Source organism: Ptychodera flava, chromosome 21 (genome assembly GCF_041260155.1).
Source record: "Ptychodera flava strain L36383 chromosome 21, AS_Pfla_20210202, whole genome shotgun sequence".
NCBI lineage: Eukaryota > Metazoa > Hemichordata > Enteropneusta > Ptychoderidae > Ptychodera > Ptychodera flava.
In genome coordinates this window covers 23,628,017-23,646,134 of record NC_091948.1, presented here as the reverse complement: position 1 = coordinate 23,646,134, position 18,118 = coordinate 23,628,017, and the positions used below count along the sequence as shown (strand labels likewise).

Sequence of the window (18,118 nt, the reverse complement as noted above, 5' to 3'; positions counted from 1 at the left end):
AAGGGCACTTCTTACGGCGAACATAAAGAAACCAGAAAATACAATTTCTTTACAGTAAGCGTACTTTGATTCAAAAATATGTCGGTTACAAGCTATCAAAGGAGCGCCATGCCAGGCCAGCATGCCAGAAGAGGCAGAGGCTTGTTTCACAAATCTGAAGGGCGCCTTCAACGGTGGACACAGATAAAAAAGAAAGCAAATTCAAATTTCGTATAGAGGGCGTCCTTTGATTTATTTTATTGTCTGTCTCCCGGAGTTTTCCTCTGGCTTCCTGACACCCACACAAGTCAGACATCTAAAGGCATCTAACCTTCGACGCAAATTTAGATGTGTCATCGAGGACGCCCTTTGATTCATTTGATTATAACGAAAGTTGCTTCTGGCTTCCTGACATCATACATTGCAGAAATATGAAGGGCGACACCCGATCGAACATAAATAAAGAGTTAGAAAATAAAATTTGTTTTTACAGGAGGCTCACCTTATTTCTAGATACCAGCAGATATCCATGCCTAGCCTGACACTGACATCCACTTCGGCCCAGTCTGACTTGTACCAGAAATCTGAATGGCGCCCTCTAACGTCAGACACCGATAAAAAAGAAAGCATTTTCAAATTTCGTATAGAGGACGCCCTTTGACTTCGATGTCTAGTCGCGGCATTTCTGATGCATTCTAACCAGCACAGTTGGCAGTAGATTATGCCGGAGGAAGAGTAAGCGGTAAAGTAAACCCAGAGAAAGAACTGCTAATGTTTATTTGGCGTATCATGAACCGAGAGCCGATGTAAGAGGTTTTCGCCATATTTCAACGTCTCAAAGTCAAAGGTGCATAGCATAAACACGAAGGTCACCAAAGTTATCATATTACCGGACTCGGGAAATATATGCCATATTCCTTGTTGATTTGTACAAATAAATGGATGGCCAAATCAATATGTAAATTATCATAATTGAGAACTCATCAAATATTTTACAAATAAAAAACAAAAACAAAACAGAGACAAGCGACCTAGCGGCCGATATAGCTCCCCTGTGTTTATGTAGAGAATAACTATTTTTGACACATGTTGATGAAGGAGGTGGAAATCTTTGATAGCTCAATGCAGTGGCCAGAAAAAAAGTGGCTAAAATAGCTGCAAAAATACACAATTGAAGATTTCACGGCTGACTCGCAGCGTGTTTGCAAGGTTATATCTGATTGGTCGAGTGTCACTATTCACAGCAACTTAGGGAGTTTATTTGTATTATTTCATTATAACAGTACGATTCTGCCAACCAAATGGATAACAGCTTCGAAATCGCTGCGAGTCGGCCCAGATTTCATCATACTTTGAATATATCACATCGGATCATCGCTAAGAACATGTCAATTAAAGCTATCTGATGAGTAGTTTTTTGACAACAAAATTTTCTGACCAAAAATGGCAACAATAGCCCCCAAAAATAATTTCAAAAGATCAAATTTAGTTCATCTATAGAAACCTGTATACCAAATTTCAAAGCTGTTAGACCAGTACTTATTGAGAAACACATTTTTTGACCAAAAATGGAAAAAATTGCCCCAAAAATTCAAAATTCCAGATTTCATCATAATTTCAATAAATATTATTAAGGTGATTTGTAGGAACCTGTATATTAATTTGCAAAGCTATCAGATGTCAGGTTTTGGAAATACACATTTTTTGACCAAAAATGGCAAAAATTGCCCCAAAAATACAAAATTACAGATTTTATCAGAAATTCAATACATATTACTTAGTGCATCTATAGCAACCTGTATACCAAATTTCAAAGCTATCAGACCAGTACTTTTGAGGAACACATTTTTTGACCAAAAATGGCAAAAATTGCCCCAAAAATACAAAATTGCAAATTTCATCATAATTTCAATAAATATCATTTAGTTAATGTGTAGGAACCTCTATACCAAATTTCAAAGCTATCTGATAAGTAGTTTTGAAAATTCACACTTTTGGACCAAAAAAGGCAAAAATTGCCCCAAAATACAAAATTACAGATTTTATCAGAAATTCAATACATATTACTTAGTGCATCTATAGAAACCTGTATACCAAATTTCAAAACTATCAGACCAGTACTTTTTGAGAAATACATTTTTTGACTAAAAATGGCAAAAATTGCCTTAAAAATGCATATTTGCATATTTCTGCACAATTTGAACAAATCTGAACTAGATCAGGGCTCGAAATTAGCGGTAGTCCCGCGTCCACAGGCTACCAACTTTTCTCTGGGGCTACCAAAACCCATGAAATGGTAGCCCACACGGACTACCAAAGCCTTTGACATGAAATTACTCAGTTCGACATGATGTTGATCGCTGTGAGATGACCGACGCTGATACAGCCAACCCAGCAGGACACAGAAAGGCAAGACTATGTATCGATCACAATTAAACACAAAATTATAAATAGCGTCCCTAGTACTAAATTCAACACTCGACTTGGTTGGCCGACTTCATCTGATACGTGTCAACATGAGTATTATGAATTATTTCCGACGAAAAAAAATCTTCTTTCAAACATGGGCTACCAAACCTTGTCACTGGGCTACCAACTTCAGAAAATGGTAGCCCAATGGGACTACCGGGGACAAAAGTTAATTTCGAGCCCTGTAGATCATCCCTAGGGAAATATGTACCAAATATCAAAGCTATCTGATCGGCAGTTTTGAAGATTTTTAGAGATATTTTTACCAAAAATAACCAAAATTGCCTTAAAAATACAAATATGCAAATTTTACCACGATTTGAACAAACTTAAGTGAAGTCACCCAAAGTGAACTGCATATAAAATTTCAAAGCAATTGGACTTGCGGTTTCAGAGGAGAAGGCAATTGTTGACGGACGACGACGGAAAATCAACCTATTTGATAAGCTCTGCGTCGCTGACACCGGAGCTAAAAAACACCCCAACTTAAACCCCAACTGTTTTGGCAATTTTTTTATAGTTTTTTTCAGTATAGGTTATCAGTTGGCCTGAGAATATGAGACAACAGCAATTCTCACAGGATTGTGAGTTTGATAATATGGCATCTGTGGTGTTATAGGTATGATTAGCTGGACAATGTCCATCACGGACACGGACACGATTCAATGGTAGCTGGTATAACGCAATTATGTGATAATGGGCTTGACTCTTAAAATCAAGAAACACACTGACCCCCTTTATATTGAGCCAATCCAAAAAATGGTGGAACCCCCACCCCCCAGGTTGACCCCAAACACCAAGTCTTACATTCACTTTGTGTCCATTTTGGCAAGTTAACCCAGCTCCTGGTGCAGGAGAGGCCTGGGTTCAGTTGAAAGGTCAAATGATATAATGTGCAACATCAAAGTAGCAACTCATAGCAGTTTGATTGCACCATGTGCAACTTGGGTTGTAATCAAACACAGCCCGAGTGTCTGTCTTCTGACCATCTCAGGATTGGGGCACAACTAGAGACTTCAACTTTCTACAGACTTTGACATAATTTTAGAATTTCTTTCCAATGAAGTGACCTGTGACCAGTAAACCTCCAGTTTTCCATTGTATGTCAAAGCTACATGAGAACTGAAGTTTACAACATATATTTCAATTCATTGTATTTACTTCCTTTTATGAAAGCATTTATCAGTAACTACCTCTAGAGATATTTCATGTTCTTCATTTCCTGTCCCAGAAGCAGTTGCAACCTAAAGTTTCTCAGAGCATAAAACTTTTTCTGGTCTAATTTTTGCCTTTAGTACAGCAATACATACGTCTTGTCATGTGCAACACACGATTTTCAGACAGGCGGCAGGTGTGACATTCCAGAAACTTTGCTGCTTGGACACGCTATTATTTCCAGTAGTTTTCACAACTTGCAATCATTTTAGCTTTGAGCACAATGGCTACACCACTGGATGTTAAAGTTTCAAGTTATCAATTCCTCTGTGGCTTGTAACAAGTCTGTGTGTCATTCTCTAGAAATAAACACTGGCTTAATTGTGACCATTGTCATGGATGTTGGTTTGTTACATTCTGATACATACCATAATGTAAAACACTATTTTACATTCTGGCATATACCTGGTTAGAGATTGCTACTTAAATATGGGGAGTGTACACAAAACAATAGATTGCTGAAAATAAGAGAAACGCGTTGTGGAAGTTAAATCTCTTCACCCCCATTCCCAGTGAACAGATCCTCAATTCTCATTGATAACAATGGGTTTGGGCCAAACCATGGGGGTGAAAGGGTTATCCAAGTTATGTACAGCTTTGAGGTGTGAGAATTTGTAATTTTGATAGCTCAATGAAATTACTGCTGCAGTATATGGTATGCTACTCAAATCAGTCTACTGTAACTGGAAGATTTCTACTTTCTTTGTTGGTTCCATGACAATGGCAAGACTCTGGAAACAGATACAGCTCCACTGGAAGCTGGGGAATAGAGACACAAAAGCTAACAAAAGTAGACACAGACTCAGTTCCCATATGGTGTATTTATTGGGACAATCTCAAAGTCCAACACAGCTCCAAATCAATACATTATACTTTATTCTTTGCCCATCATCTTTTGTCTGGCCAATTTCTTCTTTGAAACCTTTTTCTTTTGTTTTTCCTCCTCTTCTGGTCTTGGGACGTACTGTTCCCTCTCAGACAGTATCACTTCAATGTGGCATGGGGAACTCATGTATGCTGTGTGTCAGGGAAAATAGGGAAAGGGCACACATAAATGTGATAATCAAAGTACAGGTACTACAGTAGTATGAAATATTCTCTGGGAAATAACTCTGCTATTTTCACGCATTCAATTACATCCTACTCAAAACCTATTCACGGAAACCTTAGTGAAAATATTCAATGACCTTAAACTACTGTTTTACCTGCAAATCAAGGAGTTGAGTTAAATGCCATCATGAATACAAAAATATATCAAACTTCATTTAAATTCCCTTCAAATTAATATTAGACTCATTTGATAAGGAAAGATATTGTCAATATATATTCAAATAACTTCTACAATATCAACCAATATTTTGTGCAAAATAAGATTCTTTGGGTGAATGGGCCAGATCATTCATGCTATCACTTATCATATCATAAAATATTTCTTCGGACGTGATATACGTTCAAATATGATTTTTTCAACGAATGAAATCACTGAATGAGAATGACGGATTCTCAAAATTTAATGAACCGTCATCCCCTTGAAATGACAGTATTCATTACGGAATATGCTAGTGCTTTTTGCTTTTGCTATGCGTTAAGTTGGGAAACTCAGGTCAACAGTGAGGAAGTAACAATATGTTTCTGGTGTCCAATAATATGGCTGCACTGAAATGATAAAATCTACCTGCCCACAACTCTTGGCAAAGCCACTCCATGCTGATGTAAAACAATGAGTTTATTGAAGAGGACAACTGCACAGCAATGAATAGTACCTTCTATCAGTTGTGCATGACAAAACCATTAAAAATAATTTCCCCATCTTTCAATCGCTTATCGTCACAGTGATTACAGCAATACTTACGATTGATACGACCATGAGCTCTGTAAGTTCTACGCCTCATTTTGGCTGCACGGTTCACTTGGATGTGATCAATGACCAGAGAATCTGTATCAAGACCCTGTGGAAGGACCAAAAATATTATAGTTCTGATGTGTGCTGCGCCTTCCAAAATGTAAATTTTTTACTGAATTTGTTTTCTGTTAAACAAACATAAACACTAATTGATGGCATGGTATTTTCTTTGATCCACATGCAAGGTCTAATGAACCGTATGGCATGAAATTTTTTCTGTTACCTTAAATTCAGCATTACTCTCAGCATTTTTAAGAAGCTGGAGCAGGAACTCGGCACTCTTCTTTGGCCATCTACCTTGTGTCCAGTTCCATGCCTTCACCTGGTAGTGACGAAGAAACGGTATAAATCAATCAAACACGTCCAATGTCACTAGTCAGAACTAGTTGCTAGTCATGTAACCACTGAACAGAGGAAATGTTTTTATGTCATGTGAAAAAACTGTGTAAATATAAGAATGAACATACATCTCAAAATAGAAACTCAGTCTACATAAAGTGAATATCAGGAAGTAAATAGAGGTAGGGTGTGGGTTGTGATACTTTAGAAGACGTATTACCAGAATTTTGCGTTACCACCCTCCATTGTATGCCAATGGGGATTCTACAAAAGTTGTGTTCACAAAATGATCTTGACATTACTAATCAATATGTACCATGCTTATATGTACAATATAAATATGTACCATACTTTATAAGCCTATGTTAAGACGCGTACTCTTTAACTATACTAACTTGATCTCAAATGGGAAAGGAACAAAGTGACATCAAATGGGATGATATTTGAATTGCAAATACCTGCACGCTATCTCAGTTCAAAATGCCTGCACGCTATCGAGGGTCAAAATTTTGCAAAGGCAACTCTATTCAAACTGACTCTGTTATCTGACATAACAATTCCTATGAACTATCAAAGTTTACCATCATGCAGCTATCTCAGTTAACACCACATTCATGATACCCTAAATTACTGAAATTTTACACCCTTCACCCTCTCTGTAACTCCTCCACACTCCATAACACTTTACACCGGACAGTTAGGGGGCCAAAAGTCTGAACCATCATTATAATGTACACATCTTTCCACTGATCACTATAGGTGACATGTTCATATACATGTGAAGTCTTGTGTATATCCTACTGCCACCCTTGAACTTCAATGCCTTTTAACCTCAGTGGCAAAAGGAAAATATGTATACATTCTAACTTTGGGTAAAACTATCATGCTCACTAGGTTTCTTTTGAGTTAACCCTTAGAGCGCCAAAGTCAATTTTTGTCGCCTATATCAAAATATGTGCCAGTCAATCTTTTCTAATTTTTGTCAAAATTTTGATAAAGCTCTGAAGCCAATAAAATGTGATATTCATTTGGTCCAAAATTGTCAAAAAATTAAAGAAAAATTCACATTATTGGTAAAATGCTGCACACTATAATTTTGGTGGGAAAAATTGCAGCGCTCACAGGGTTGAGAAAATGCATTTGCTTTGCTGAACCATGGAAATCTCATGCACAGCTCTTGCCTTCAACTGGTGAAAACAATTTTGCAAGATCTGTGTTTAAAAGGTTTTAAAATATTTGACTTTAACCCTTATCCTGTAAAGTTCATATTTCACCATCAGGCCAATCTGAGTAAAACCAGGTAGGCATAACATGTCACGTATGCTGCATTTTTAAAAAGACTTGGACATTTGAAGGCCCCTGAACACAAAGTAGTTAACATGATTTTACTGTCTTCCCCTAATAAAACGTATCATGCCAAGTAGTTGATGAAAATACATGTTTTGGTTCAATACAGCTTATCACTGACTTGTCAGATGGGAAGTGATAGGCCTGGCAGGATAGGAGTTCAAGTATTGACGCCATTTGCTAGATCTGATTTGTAAAAGAGACAGGAGATTTCATCTCTCTTACAAGATTGATCTCACAATGTGCAAGGATTCCATTCGTAAGCAAAGTATGGCATACTTCAAAAGACAGGTAATTTCTGTAAGACTAACCTGTGCTTTGCGGCCTACACCACCATTGTATCTTCTGAATGGCACGATTTGTTTCTTAGCAATGACATCTTTGAGGTATCTGGTAGCTTTCCTCAAATGCATCTTCTTGATGGCTTGAGCTGTTTCTCTTGTGTTCTAAGAAATGGAAAGGAGGAAGTTAGTTTCTCTGTATTGCTGCCATGACAACAAACCCAACACCTTTCACCTCCAAATCAGTCTTACCCTCTTTGCTTCAACCAAATGAAATAAAAGAGTAGCATACTTATAATGAAGAATATTTGAGCTGCAGCGTGCCCTCTCAGTTGTTGTTACTGACTCAAAATTTGAACACATTACATGCATTGGTATAGGGCTGACTCAAAATTCCAGGACTCAGTTTGGAAAGCTTAAAAGTTTGAAGGCAAACTGATAGAGCAGTATTCTCCTACTGAATTTTCTACTTGTAATATGTTCAGATATATCAGTGCAACACGTGACATAAATTTAATAGCAACTTCTGAACAAAATTGACTTGAGTAACCTTTATATGTACGTTTGATTTTCCTAATGGCCCTTCAGAGTAACATTTATGGTCTGGAACGGCATAACAATAGGATTAAGTAACACCTGAGGATGTGAATTTTAAATAGGTTTCGCATTTTCTTTAAGAAGTATTGTATCCTTTTATTCTTCACATGTCACAAAGCTTTATTTTTGTTTGAGATAGTGGGTACAGGAAATGTCTATGGAGTGTGATATTTATCACACTAATGCTTACCTTGAAATGTACACGGAGATTTGAACCCCTGGCTTTGCATGCTGTAAGAAACAAGTTGATAGAGCTAAGAACTGTGATGACATAAATAAAAACTTTTTAGTAGAGACAGAGTTGATTAAACTCTTATCATTCGTCATACATTGTGACCTGAGTTATTCCTTTGCTTGCACGTTTTGTTTTGTTTTGTAAGGACAAATGGTAACTTGTTGTACCACAGATATGTGATAAAGAGTTTATGAAGCCCCGACTGGAGATTGTGTCTCTATGAGATGTGACAGGTTTACTGATGAAGGATTTGGTACAAAAAATGAACAGAAACCAGTCTTATCCTAGAACATTGTTACAAAAGTTTTCCAAGTGTTAAAGTTGTAGTTTGAATGAGAATCACAGTCAACAGTTTGGCTTGCAGAGCTTTGCAGGACTGCTGTGGTTAGCGTAAAAACCAGTGTTTCTTTGACATTTTCAACAACAATATTGGTTGCCTGTATTATTATTTTCATTGGAAACACTGGAATATACAGATGATAATTTGCAGTGAACAGAATGCAGCCAACTGACAATTGTGTCCATTCTCATCGCTGCTGGGAAACTAAAATAATTTCTCAAGTAACGCCTGTGGAGAACTCAGCATTTGACTTTTAACCCTGCCATCACCAGACCTTAGTACAACCCTGGTGATTTTCCATCGCAGAGTTGCACCTCCATTAGCGGAAACTGGGGGATGGAAAGGTTAAAAACTTTGATGCACAACTATTTTGAGATATCAACTTACATTTTGTGGCGTTATCGGGATCTTGTGAATAACGTGTCATTTTGACCGATGTCACCCTGAAACATGAAAAGATGGGGTCATGTTAAATCCATGGTAATTATAATGCAACATCATGAAAGGCATGTAAGTTAATTTCAATAAGTCCATAATATAACCTAATAGCTAATGTCACTGAATTAGCTGCAAAATTGTAGCGCTACGGTGAGGCAGTCGGTGATTTTTGTTTTTTGCGACTTTGCTCACTAGTAGCGCTACAATGCCGATGGCATTCCAAACCCTATAAACGACAAGGTTAAGTGTAGTATAGTGTTTAGTCTTCAGTATTAATAAATCGGTAAGACCAAATGCAGAAAATAGTTAGCATTTCACATCAACACGTCTGGTCCAGTGGGATACGCTTATTTTATACTCCCCAGGGCCATCGGCATTGTAGTGCTACTGGTGAGCGAAGTCGCAAAACCAAAAATCAACGACCGCCACACCGTAGCGCTACAATTTTGCAGCTATCACTGAATGTGCTTGCTATATAATTCGCGAGGGCCACTGACTTCAAACTGCTCTACATGCAGATATGACACATGTTGGAATCACAAAACTTACTAGTACTGGCATACAGTTGGCAAGTCAACGTATGATGCACGGCACATCAATTCCTGATTGAAATTTGTCCGCATTGTTTTCTGGATTGTGGAGAAACTAAGGACTTGATCCTGGTAAAGTACAAAAAAAAATTGGTCACAACTTCTCCAAAGTGCTGTTGCATTACCAACTCTCATCTTTATTTTGCTACAGTAGTAAGCTTGTAAGTTATAGATACACAACTTGTAGTGTACTGTTCTGTATTACGAGCAGAATGTGTACATTAGAAACAATGCGTGAAACATATAGGCCAGTTCGCTTTTGAAAATACACTAAAGATGTAGCTAAGTCATATATTTGGCCATTCGGAATAATACCTCTATACCGTCCAAGGGGACGTGTTCAGTCCGACCACCAAGTGTATAGAACAAACAGCAAAAACATGGCCGTCAGCATTGCAGTCAATGCGAACGGGTCGGACACAAACGCTTATTACTTCCACAACATCCACTAAATTCTCTCTATATTGTCAGAGAACGTTCACCTAATACATTGAACAACATAATTTACCAAAACTGGTCAATTTTAATATCATCTGAAGGAAAGATGACTCCGATTTAAATGCAATACAACCATATTTTGGTCCATACCTAGATCCCCCAGTGAAAGAGAACAGTCATAGCGAGGCTGAAGGACTCCTTAACTTAGTGCAATAATATTACACACATATTGGCTCGTCACTACTTTGCGTGTACTCAATCAGTATTGGAAGGCAAATGAACCGAATGGAGTATGTTTGTGTCGCTTTATGCAGGTAAGCCAGGTAGGAACTGTATATATTAATAGCTACACTACTTTCTTTTGTGAACGTATTACGGATAACCTGGTCAATCGATACATCTACGTCTCAACAAAGCCTTGTTGATGTAAGGCGGGATCAACCAGTTTGCAGTTCAAAATTTTGCTCGCGGTAACGTTCACTGGTAATACTACACTGCTGGTACAGCTGTTGGTTGCACAGCCTAGCGAGCATGTGTGTATAATAATAATGGCCTGCGTTACGTGCGTAGTATCGACTACTCTACAATAAATCGGGAGCAGACGTGATTCACGTGAACGCAACCAGTGTAAGGTGAGAACTCCGCCTCGTTGATAAGTATGCCAGACGTCTTAATCGGACTAACTGGACCCAGTGTATGTCCTTTCCAGTCTCCCCTCAAAATAGATAAAACGTGTGAATCGGGTTATAAGTGGCTTTCTCGTTTGTGGCGTTGTTTTGGGTGTGGACACTAGCTGTGATCATTTGGATAATTAGCGATACGTACCGTGAACACAGACTAGTAACATCAGAGGCACCTTCGTCGGAAGCTCAAGGTGGGAATCCTGCGGTGTTTTAACTTTTTGCAACACTTGAATCACCTGTTGAGCTAATCATTGCGGTAGAGAGGATCGTCTGCCTTCAAGCAACTTTTCTCGTGGCGTATAAGCATAATAGCTGCCTAATGAGCATGTCCACACACCAACATGCAACATGTTGGATCGGAATGGCACAGCGCACTGGTGTAGATATAGGACCCTTTGCAGGCATTACCAGCGAGTAAAGTAGTTTTTATGACACTTTGAAATTGTGGCATTGGTATGCTGAATGGACCAACAGATATTATTTACCAACTCATACGATCATTGACTCACCATGTACACCACACAATTACTTGAGTGATCAGACTCCAGGCAATTTTTAGTTTTGTCAACTAACCCCCTCCCCCAGCCCTCTGCAGTGCCCATACCGCAGAATTACACTTACAGCTAGGTGCTCAGTTACACAAAAAGTTGAATACACCAAAAAGCCATTGACCTGCAAAGTTTTGATTGAGGTTTTACTGCAACTGTCTTCCATTATAAAAAATCACCGTTTCAAGAAAGACCCATTCAAAATGCTTTTGATTTGTATGGTGGATTTTGGAACTGTGGGAAATCATGATTAGAATTTAGACTAATGTAACTGAGGAAAGTTATCTGACATCAATATTTGTTGTCAGAATATTGTTTGTGTACATTTTGTGTCTTTACATTTATACTACAGTCAACCCAATTCACACTCATAGTTGTACATTGTTGCTGCAGATAGATATCCAAAAATGCAAGTTTTAAGAATGTCAGTACAGTGTTCATGTTGCCTGGATGCATAACTGTTTTGAGGGTATATTTTAAAGGGGTGCAGTTACCACCCTCTGAAATCATGTCAGTAGCTCATTTCTATACAAGAATATATTTACATTGTGACCACTTTAAAATATTTGGAATTCAAACATCAGACTGACATTGTATCCAGTACACTGTTGTTATAATATAAAACATTGCATTGTTACTAATATAACGTCATGGTTGTGATGGTTTTCGTGTAGTGGAATTATTTGTCATATGGATTGTGCATGATACATTAATAATATGACAAATAATTCCAGAAAAATGATAAGTATTAATTCATTCATCATTTTTACGCTGACTGAAAGTGGTCATAAATTGTCCAAACTGACTCCCTAGGCAGAGAAGATACAGAACTGACGCTGTAAATGGATGAAACCACTTTCCAGATTTTACAGTAATTTCTTGTCTTGTTATGTAATAATAATCAACCATAGGTGTGAACAGTTTAATATCTTGGGGCTGATATTGTTTGAAAACCATGAAATCCAGTAATACCCTGGCTTCAAGTGAGCAAACAATACTCAAACTGTCTCATACATTTCATACGATAATTTAATTTTAGAAACATTAGCATAGACCATCAATAATATCAAATGTACAAATTTGATGAATAATTGATACCAGAATACAACAAATGAACTGGAAAGGGGAATTTTAATAGGACTGATTGATTTTGTAATCAGCAATACAGTTACTTTATTATTGTACAGTAATTGAGGCTGAGATCTCAAATGGTATCTGTGGCACGGATACACAGAGGTCACCCAGCGGACATCGGGACAGAGGTTAGAACAAACCTAGTAATCATTTATGCAAATGTGAAATTTTGGAAGAATACACCTCTTTGTGTTTGGGACCATTTTTGATCCCTATGGGGAAATATTCTCAGGCACTAAAAGCTAACAGCTGAGTGTTTTCATATCTCCAATTGGCGAATTTATAAAACAGTAAGTTGATAATTTAAAGCTTTACTGAAGTTCAAAGTGCAGTGAAGGTCAAATGCAATTGCCAGTAGTTGACAGTCTCAAATGATTTGACACATTTGACTAATTAGTGTTTCAGGCTTTTCTTTGTCTTTATTGTCAGTGAACAATAATCAAACTTCAAAGTGATCTTTGAAGTTTCTGGTTCATTAGCAAGCAAGTGTAAACACTGAAATGCATTCCAATACAATAGAGTTTCTCTCAAAGGCTGCTTAGTGTAAAAAAAATCCATTGAGATTTGATAGATGGCAGTTAGGGTGTGTATACCTATGAGTAGCATGTTTGATCTGTGTGTACAGGATGTATTTGTAATGTATACTGTAGGTGTGTAACGCTGTCACAGGACGTTCACCTGTTGCTGGAGTATGATCACAACAGACGCATCTTTTGACACGTAAGCTAATACTGTGAAAGATTTTTCGTAGTGAGTGATTTGGTCACTGTCCAAACTTTACATCAGTTTGTCAGTCTTTTTATTTCAATTGTCATTCAGCGTTCATGTATGTAATATAATTTTGCCGAAGGAACCTCTGAAATAATGCCAAGAGCAATACTCGGAAATGTCACTATATTCTCGTAAAACTGTTATAAATTGACCTCTCTGTAAATAGCCACAGGTTATGCGTAATTCGCAAGAATGTTGAGGTTATCAGAATTTTGGCTCCTGTGCTTTCAATTCTGTTTTAACAAGAGACCACTCCTCTTCCTGAGTAAGCATTCCAACCTATTAAAAGTCCGTTATAAATCAGTCAGTTATTTTGAGAGATTTTCCTTCTGTTGTGAAATTCAAAATTGATTGTATGCGTTTGTTAGCTCAGTACTAACTGCCTATGTCCATGTTGAATCCAGATATTATGCACAAAAATTTGAAGAATTATCATATTCTCGTTGACTCATAAACATCTAGTCAGGGATTTTTAAACACAATTTCTGAGCCGGCTCTATAAAAGTTTTGAAGAAAATTGCACCTAAATGTATAGCTGTGTAATTGTTTGTGTATGGAGTGGATATGTGGGATTAGCAGAGAACAGTCAATTATTATGGATTATACTTCGTACCATACAAGCCTATGTTGCCACTGTATTGGTGTGAATATGTTGGTTTGAACACTAAACTCACTCTTTCTGTCTCCTGTACAATATTTGGTTTACAGCATTGATAGTTTTGTTGTTCCTTTAGATCATGTCATGTTTTTTCAAGTAATTTTCCTTGTGAAACTCAAAGGCAAAGACATTTCAGTTCTAACACTAACTAGCAATAACAGAAACTAGGAACGGCATTAACCATTATGTGAGTCATACAGTTCTGAGTGTAGAATCAGCCTTTTTTTGTTTCCTACAAATCAAACATGGATTACATATTATCGCCATTTTTCCTTAATGTCATGTAAAGTAATTGTGAACTGTGAACCTATGCTAATAGACATAAGATCTCACACAATACAGTTTTATTAGATGAGCAAGATCTAGTTAGGACTAATTATAGCGACATTCCCTCCTGATAAGCGACACTGTAAACCTATTCATATCATGTTAGTGTCAGTTTATGTAGAGTTGAACTCCCAATAATGTGAAATACTTGGTTACACAAGACGGCAACACTGGTCATTGATAAACACCACTGTCGCAAAAGATAAGACAACACAATACGCTCTGTGTGACATAAGTAGGCTCAGGGTCCGGTGTTTGAGTAGGGGGGCAACAGGTGACCCATAAAAAACCCTATGATTTCTAGGTTGCTGGGGTCGGGCACTACAATGGCAGGGTCAATATTCAAAGCTGATACCATTGATAAGACGTATTGTGTGGAGAGTGGATGGTAGAGTCGGCCGAATTGAACCATGGTTAAGGCTCTCTGGGGAATTTTTGAAATTGGTAGAGTTGTTAATATTGGTTTTATCAAACGCTATGCCGGAACTGCAAGTTGCCAATCTGGTTCAGTACCAGCCCAGCATGTGTGTTTGGTCACACTTGGGTTCCCAAACTATTCAGATTCCCAGTAGCAACAAACACAAATGGAATGGGACCATGAAAATTAAAAAAAAACTAGTGCTGTACCTTCAAGCTTTCATGTACCTTGACCAAGGAAGAATTCATGGCCGCAACTAGGCCGTAAAGGGCTGGTTCAACAAGATTGAAACTTTTTGTGTCCGTGACATTTGAGATTTCACTGAGGTAAACTTTATGTGGAGAAAAGAAAATCTACCCACTGGTCAGGAAGACTTCACTGATTTCATTCGAAAGTTTGTAGAACATCTGTAGACTAGTATTTTGACCCTAAAGCTTCTTGTACTTCCCGACAACCACTTCATCCATGTCCAACAACCCAGAAGCTGTCACACTTATGGATTGCTCGGAAACAAATGAAAAAGATGAAAAAAGGAGTTTGTACATTAGCTCTTTAAAAACTTTAAAAGAAGTGGGTCTTTTTAATGCACTAGTTTCTTTTTTTTTACACTGAATGTTTAACTGTCAAGTCTCTGTCAACTTGAAATTCAAAATCACACACTCTTTTATGTCTTCTTTTCAAGGTTGTTGACATCAAGAATTAACTAGAAGCCATGGCCTAGTGTGTTGTAAAGTGAAGCACAGTAATTAAACGACTTCAGTCAATATGTTCAAGAAGAAAAAGACAAATAAAAAACACAAAGAGGTAAGTTTATAATATGCTAGGCTGGGCTATAATGTAACATTCAGAGGAAAATTCTGCTACTTAAAACAACTGTGTTCTTCAGAATAATTGCAAATGGTCATCCATTATTGTTGTTGGCAATGATGCGAACAACTCAAAGTGAAAATAAAGCCTGTGCATACAATTTGCTCTCTCGTGTATACATGTACATGAAACTGAAAATTTATTTATTTAGTTTTCAGTTGATATAGAGCAAATTTTGATGATATCATGTCTGTAGTTGTATTAAATCAAAATTGGAACAGTCACAGTATCATTGTGTTGCAGCTTTCTGTGGTGCTTTTAAAGAAATTGTGTTCAATTGTAACAAAGTGTACACTTAGTCAGTTGACTTAATGTGCATGGCAGGCACGTAATGGCATGCATTAAACAGTACTTGAACTGACTTGAAGTCGTCTGTGACAAGGAACATGCTTGAAAGCAAGACATATCTGTGTTTCGTACTCAGCATATGATCATCTTATGCTGGCCAAGTCTAAACTTTTGGTACAATTAAGGCATTCTACCCTAGATTCTTTAAAAAGGACACAAAGTCAAGTTCAAAACAATTTACAATGGCAGGTACCGTACTTGCAAAGGGAATTAACTACGGAGTCTTATTAAGTGTCATCGTGTTATTTCATGAGTGTCCATCTGTATACAAAGTACTGATCAGTTTTGAATGCTGATACATATCAATCAAATGAAAATTATAGATATTTTGAAGTGCAAGTTCATGTAGCTTTACAGTCAAGCCAATGTCACCTGCTAGTTTACATGTAAACTGTAGGAGATATAGAATCAATAAGCTGTTCACATGGTCCTTTAATTGCATAGTTCATTGTTTGGTTTCACTTTTATTTTTGACAGGCCTATGATTGGACCAAGTATGATGATAAAGTCCTACATGCAGTTGAAGCTGGTGACGTGAATAAATTACAATCTATTTTAGGAAAGAAAGGAACATCACCATCTAAACTTGACCCTGAAGGCAAATCACCGTAAGTATAAACATAAATTGTTCCCAATAATTCTCCTTTTTATGGCACTGAATGGTGTAGACTGTTTAATGTGAACATTAACCGCCAATATTTTCCAATGACTGTGGACATGCTTATAGGTCTAATATTGTAGCTAGGTCAATATTCTCATATGAAATGGTCAATATAGGTCAATATTTCTCCGACAGAGTATCACAACTTATTTCCATTACGCCAATGTCAATAAATATATAAACAGACAAGTTGTCAAGACAGCCCAATACCTCCTAGCAAATATGACAAAAACTCTCTGCAATTTTGGGCAATGTTTCATGCATGAATTGATAATGGCTAGTAACTTAAGTAACATGCCAATTCAAATACTTTTTGATATCAAGTATCCATCAATTGATATCTTATAGGTTGGACAAATTGAGCAAAATATCAAAGTACATACACTGATAGAGAGACCATATTTTATGACAAGTTATCATGACAGAAGACCCTCGCTGATAATGATGTCTATCCATTACATTCTTTAGATAATTCTATCAATATCTGATCTTTTCTTGAAAAAAATCTGTCAAGGCTGGTTTTGTCAATGATACAGTGTTGAAATGGTGTTTGTAAAATTTCAATGATGATCCATTTTTTGTCAGTGTTCATATTCCTGTGAACGGGCAGACATTGGATTCTTTGGTACTGAAAGGCAGTGACAGATACAGTTTTCAGTTGTTATGAAACAATACATAATATCCGTATAACTGTCATAGAATATTATAGATGCTTTTGATTGAGGATCAAGTTATCACATGCGAGGACAAAAGCCGAGGAATTTCTAGACATTTATATTCACAAATTGAGGTATTTCAGTTATTTTCTGTGAATTTCCGACAGGTTGCATGTAGCCGCCAAGCTGGGCCGCCTGGACTGCTTGGAGTACATGTTACAGCATGGGGTAGACCTGACTGTGATTGATAACCAAGGTAAACGCCATTAACCCCTCCACTGGTGTACTTTGGTCCAACCCTTATTGTTTCCACCGGTGTGGGTGGACATACCTATCAGGAAGTGGGGTGGGCAGGGTCAAGATAGAGAACGCTGTTATCAGGTTTCGCAAATACAAGCACGTAAAAAGCTGTCAAAGTCTGAAGTGTTTGAAAAAGGGTTGGTTGCCATGTGTGATATCATTTTCATCAGAGTATTTGGTACCATTTATTGGAAAGAAAAACTAAAAACTTTCGAGTTTGTATATTCAGTAAATGTGCTGGAGTGCTTATTAATAACTGTGTGATACAGAAAGTTGTATAAAACTATTTAGTGCGTAAAATCATTCCTTTGTGATAGCAGTACCATTTATGATAAGAATCTATGCATCAGTTGGTATTAAAAATGTTACACAACACATGGAAGCATGCCCTTTACAAAGGGACAGCAGATGTAACATTTGACATTTTCTGGTATATTTTTATGTCGACAACCTTTTACTGAAGTTCCATTGATCAAGCCATTTTGATGACAAAGGTTTGAACGCGATGTTTATCAGGTGAACATGTTGATGTTTTGTTGAAATATAAGTACATGTGGATTAAAATTCTGTTGCAAC

At 37.3% G+C, this 18,118-nt stretch overlaps 2 protein-coding genes across 8 annotated transcripts in view; one reads left to right on the top strand and one right to left on the bottom strand.

Annotated features, from left to right (window-relative positions):
• Positions 1-4,465: 4,465 nt before the first annotated feature.
• Positions 4,466-10,383, bottom strand: LOC139121775 (large ribosomal subunit protein uL22-like). The gene is made up of 7 exons (XM_070686925.1): positions 10,322-10,383; positions 9,093-9,148; positions 8,321-8,361; positions 7,564-7,698; positions 5,790-5,888; positions 5,516-5,612; positions 4,466-4,680 (listed from the first exon to the last, which is right to left on the bottom strand). Exons 2-7 carry the CDS (start codon positions 9,130-9,132, stop codon positions 4,538-4,540), a joined length of 555 nt encoding a protein of 184 aa, XP_070543026.1. The 5' UTR covers positions 9,133-9,148; positions 10,322-10,383; the 3' UTR covers positions 4,466-4,537.
• The window catches only part of LOC139121774 (ankycorbin-like), a 27,548-nt gene continuing 19,804 nt past the window's right edge, over positions 10,375-18,118 (top strand). For 2 of the 7 annotated variants that reach the window (XM_070686922.1, XM_070686918.1), the window contains exons 1-4: positions 10,375-10,485; positions 15,393-15,514; positions 16,403-16,533; positions 17,410-17,498. In XM_070686922.1, coding sequence (XP_070543023.1) covers positions 15,476-15,514; positions 16,403-16,533; positions 17,410-17,498 — 259 coding nt within the window. In that variant the 5' untranslated portion in view covers positions 10,375-10,485; positions 15,393-15,475. Of the gene's footprint in view, positions 10,804-11,026; positions 11,046-15,392; positions 15,515-16,402; positions 16,534-17,409; positions 17,499-18,118 lie in introns of those variants that run through there. The other 5 variants (XM_070686921.1, XM_070686917.1, XM_070686924.1 and 2 more) reach the window with 4 other exon arrangements.

Bases quoted from the DNA above. Each gene is read 5' to 3' on its own strand.
- LOC139121775 (XM_070686925.1), bottom strand. From the start codon at position 9,132: ATGACACGTTATTCACAAGATCCCGATAACGCCACAAAAT. The intron at 8,362-9,092 runs GTAAGTTGATAT...TGTTTCTTACAG, and splicing joins TCCCGATAACGCCACAAAAT to CATGCAAAGCCAGGGGTTCA. The intron at 5,889-7,563 runs GTTAGTCTTACA...CGTCACTACCAG, and splicing joins GTGTAGGCCGCAAAGCACAG to GTGAAGGCATGGAACTGGAC.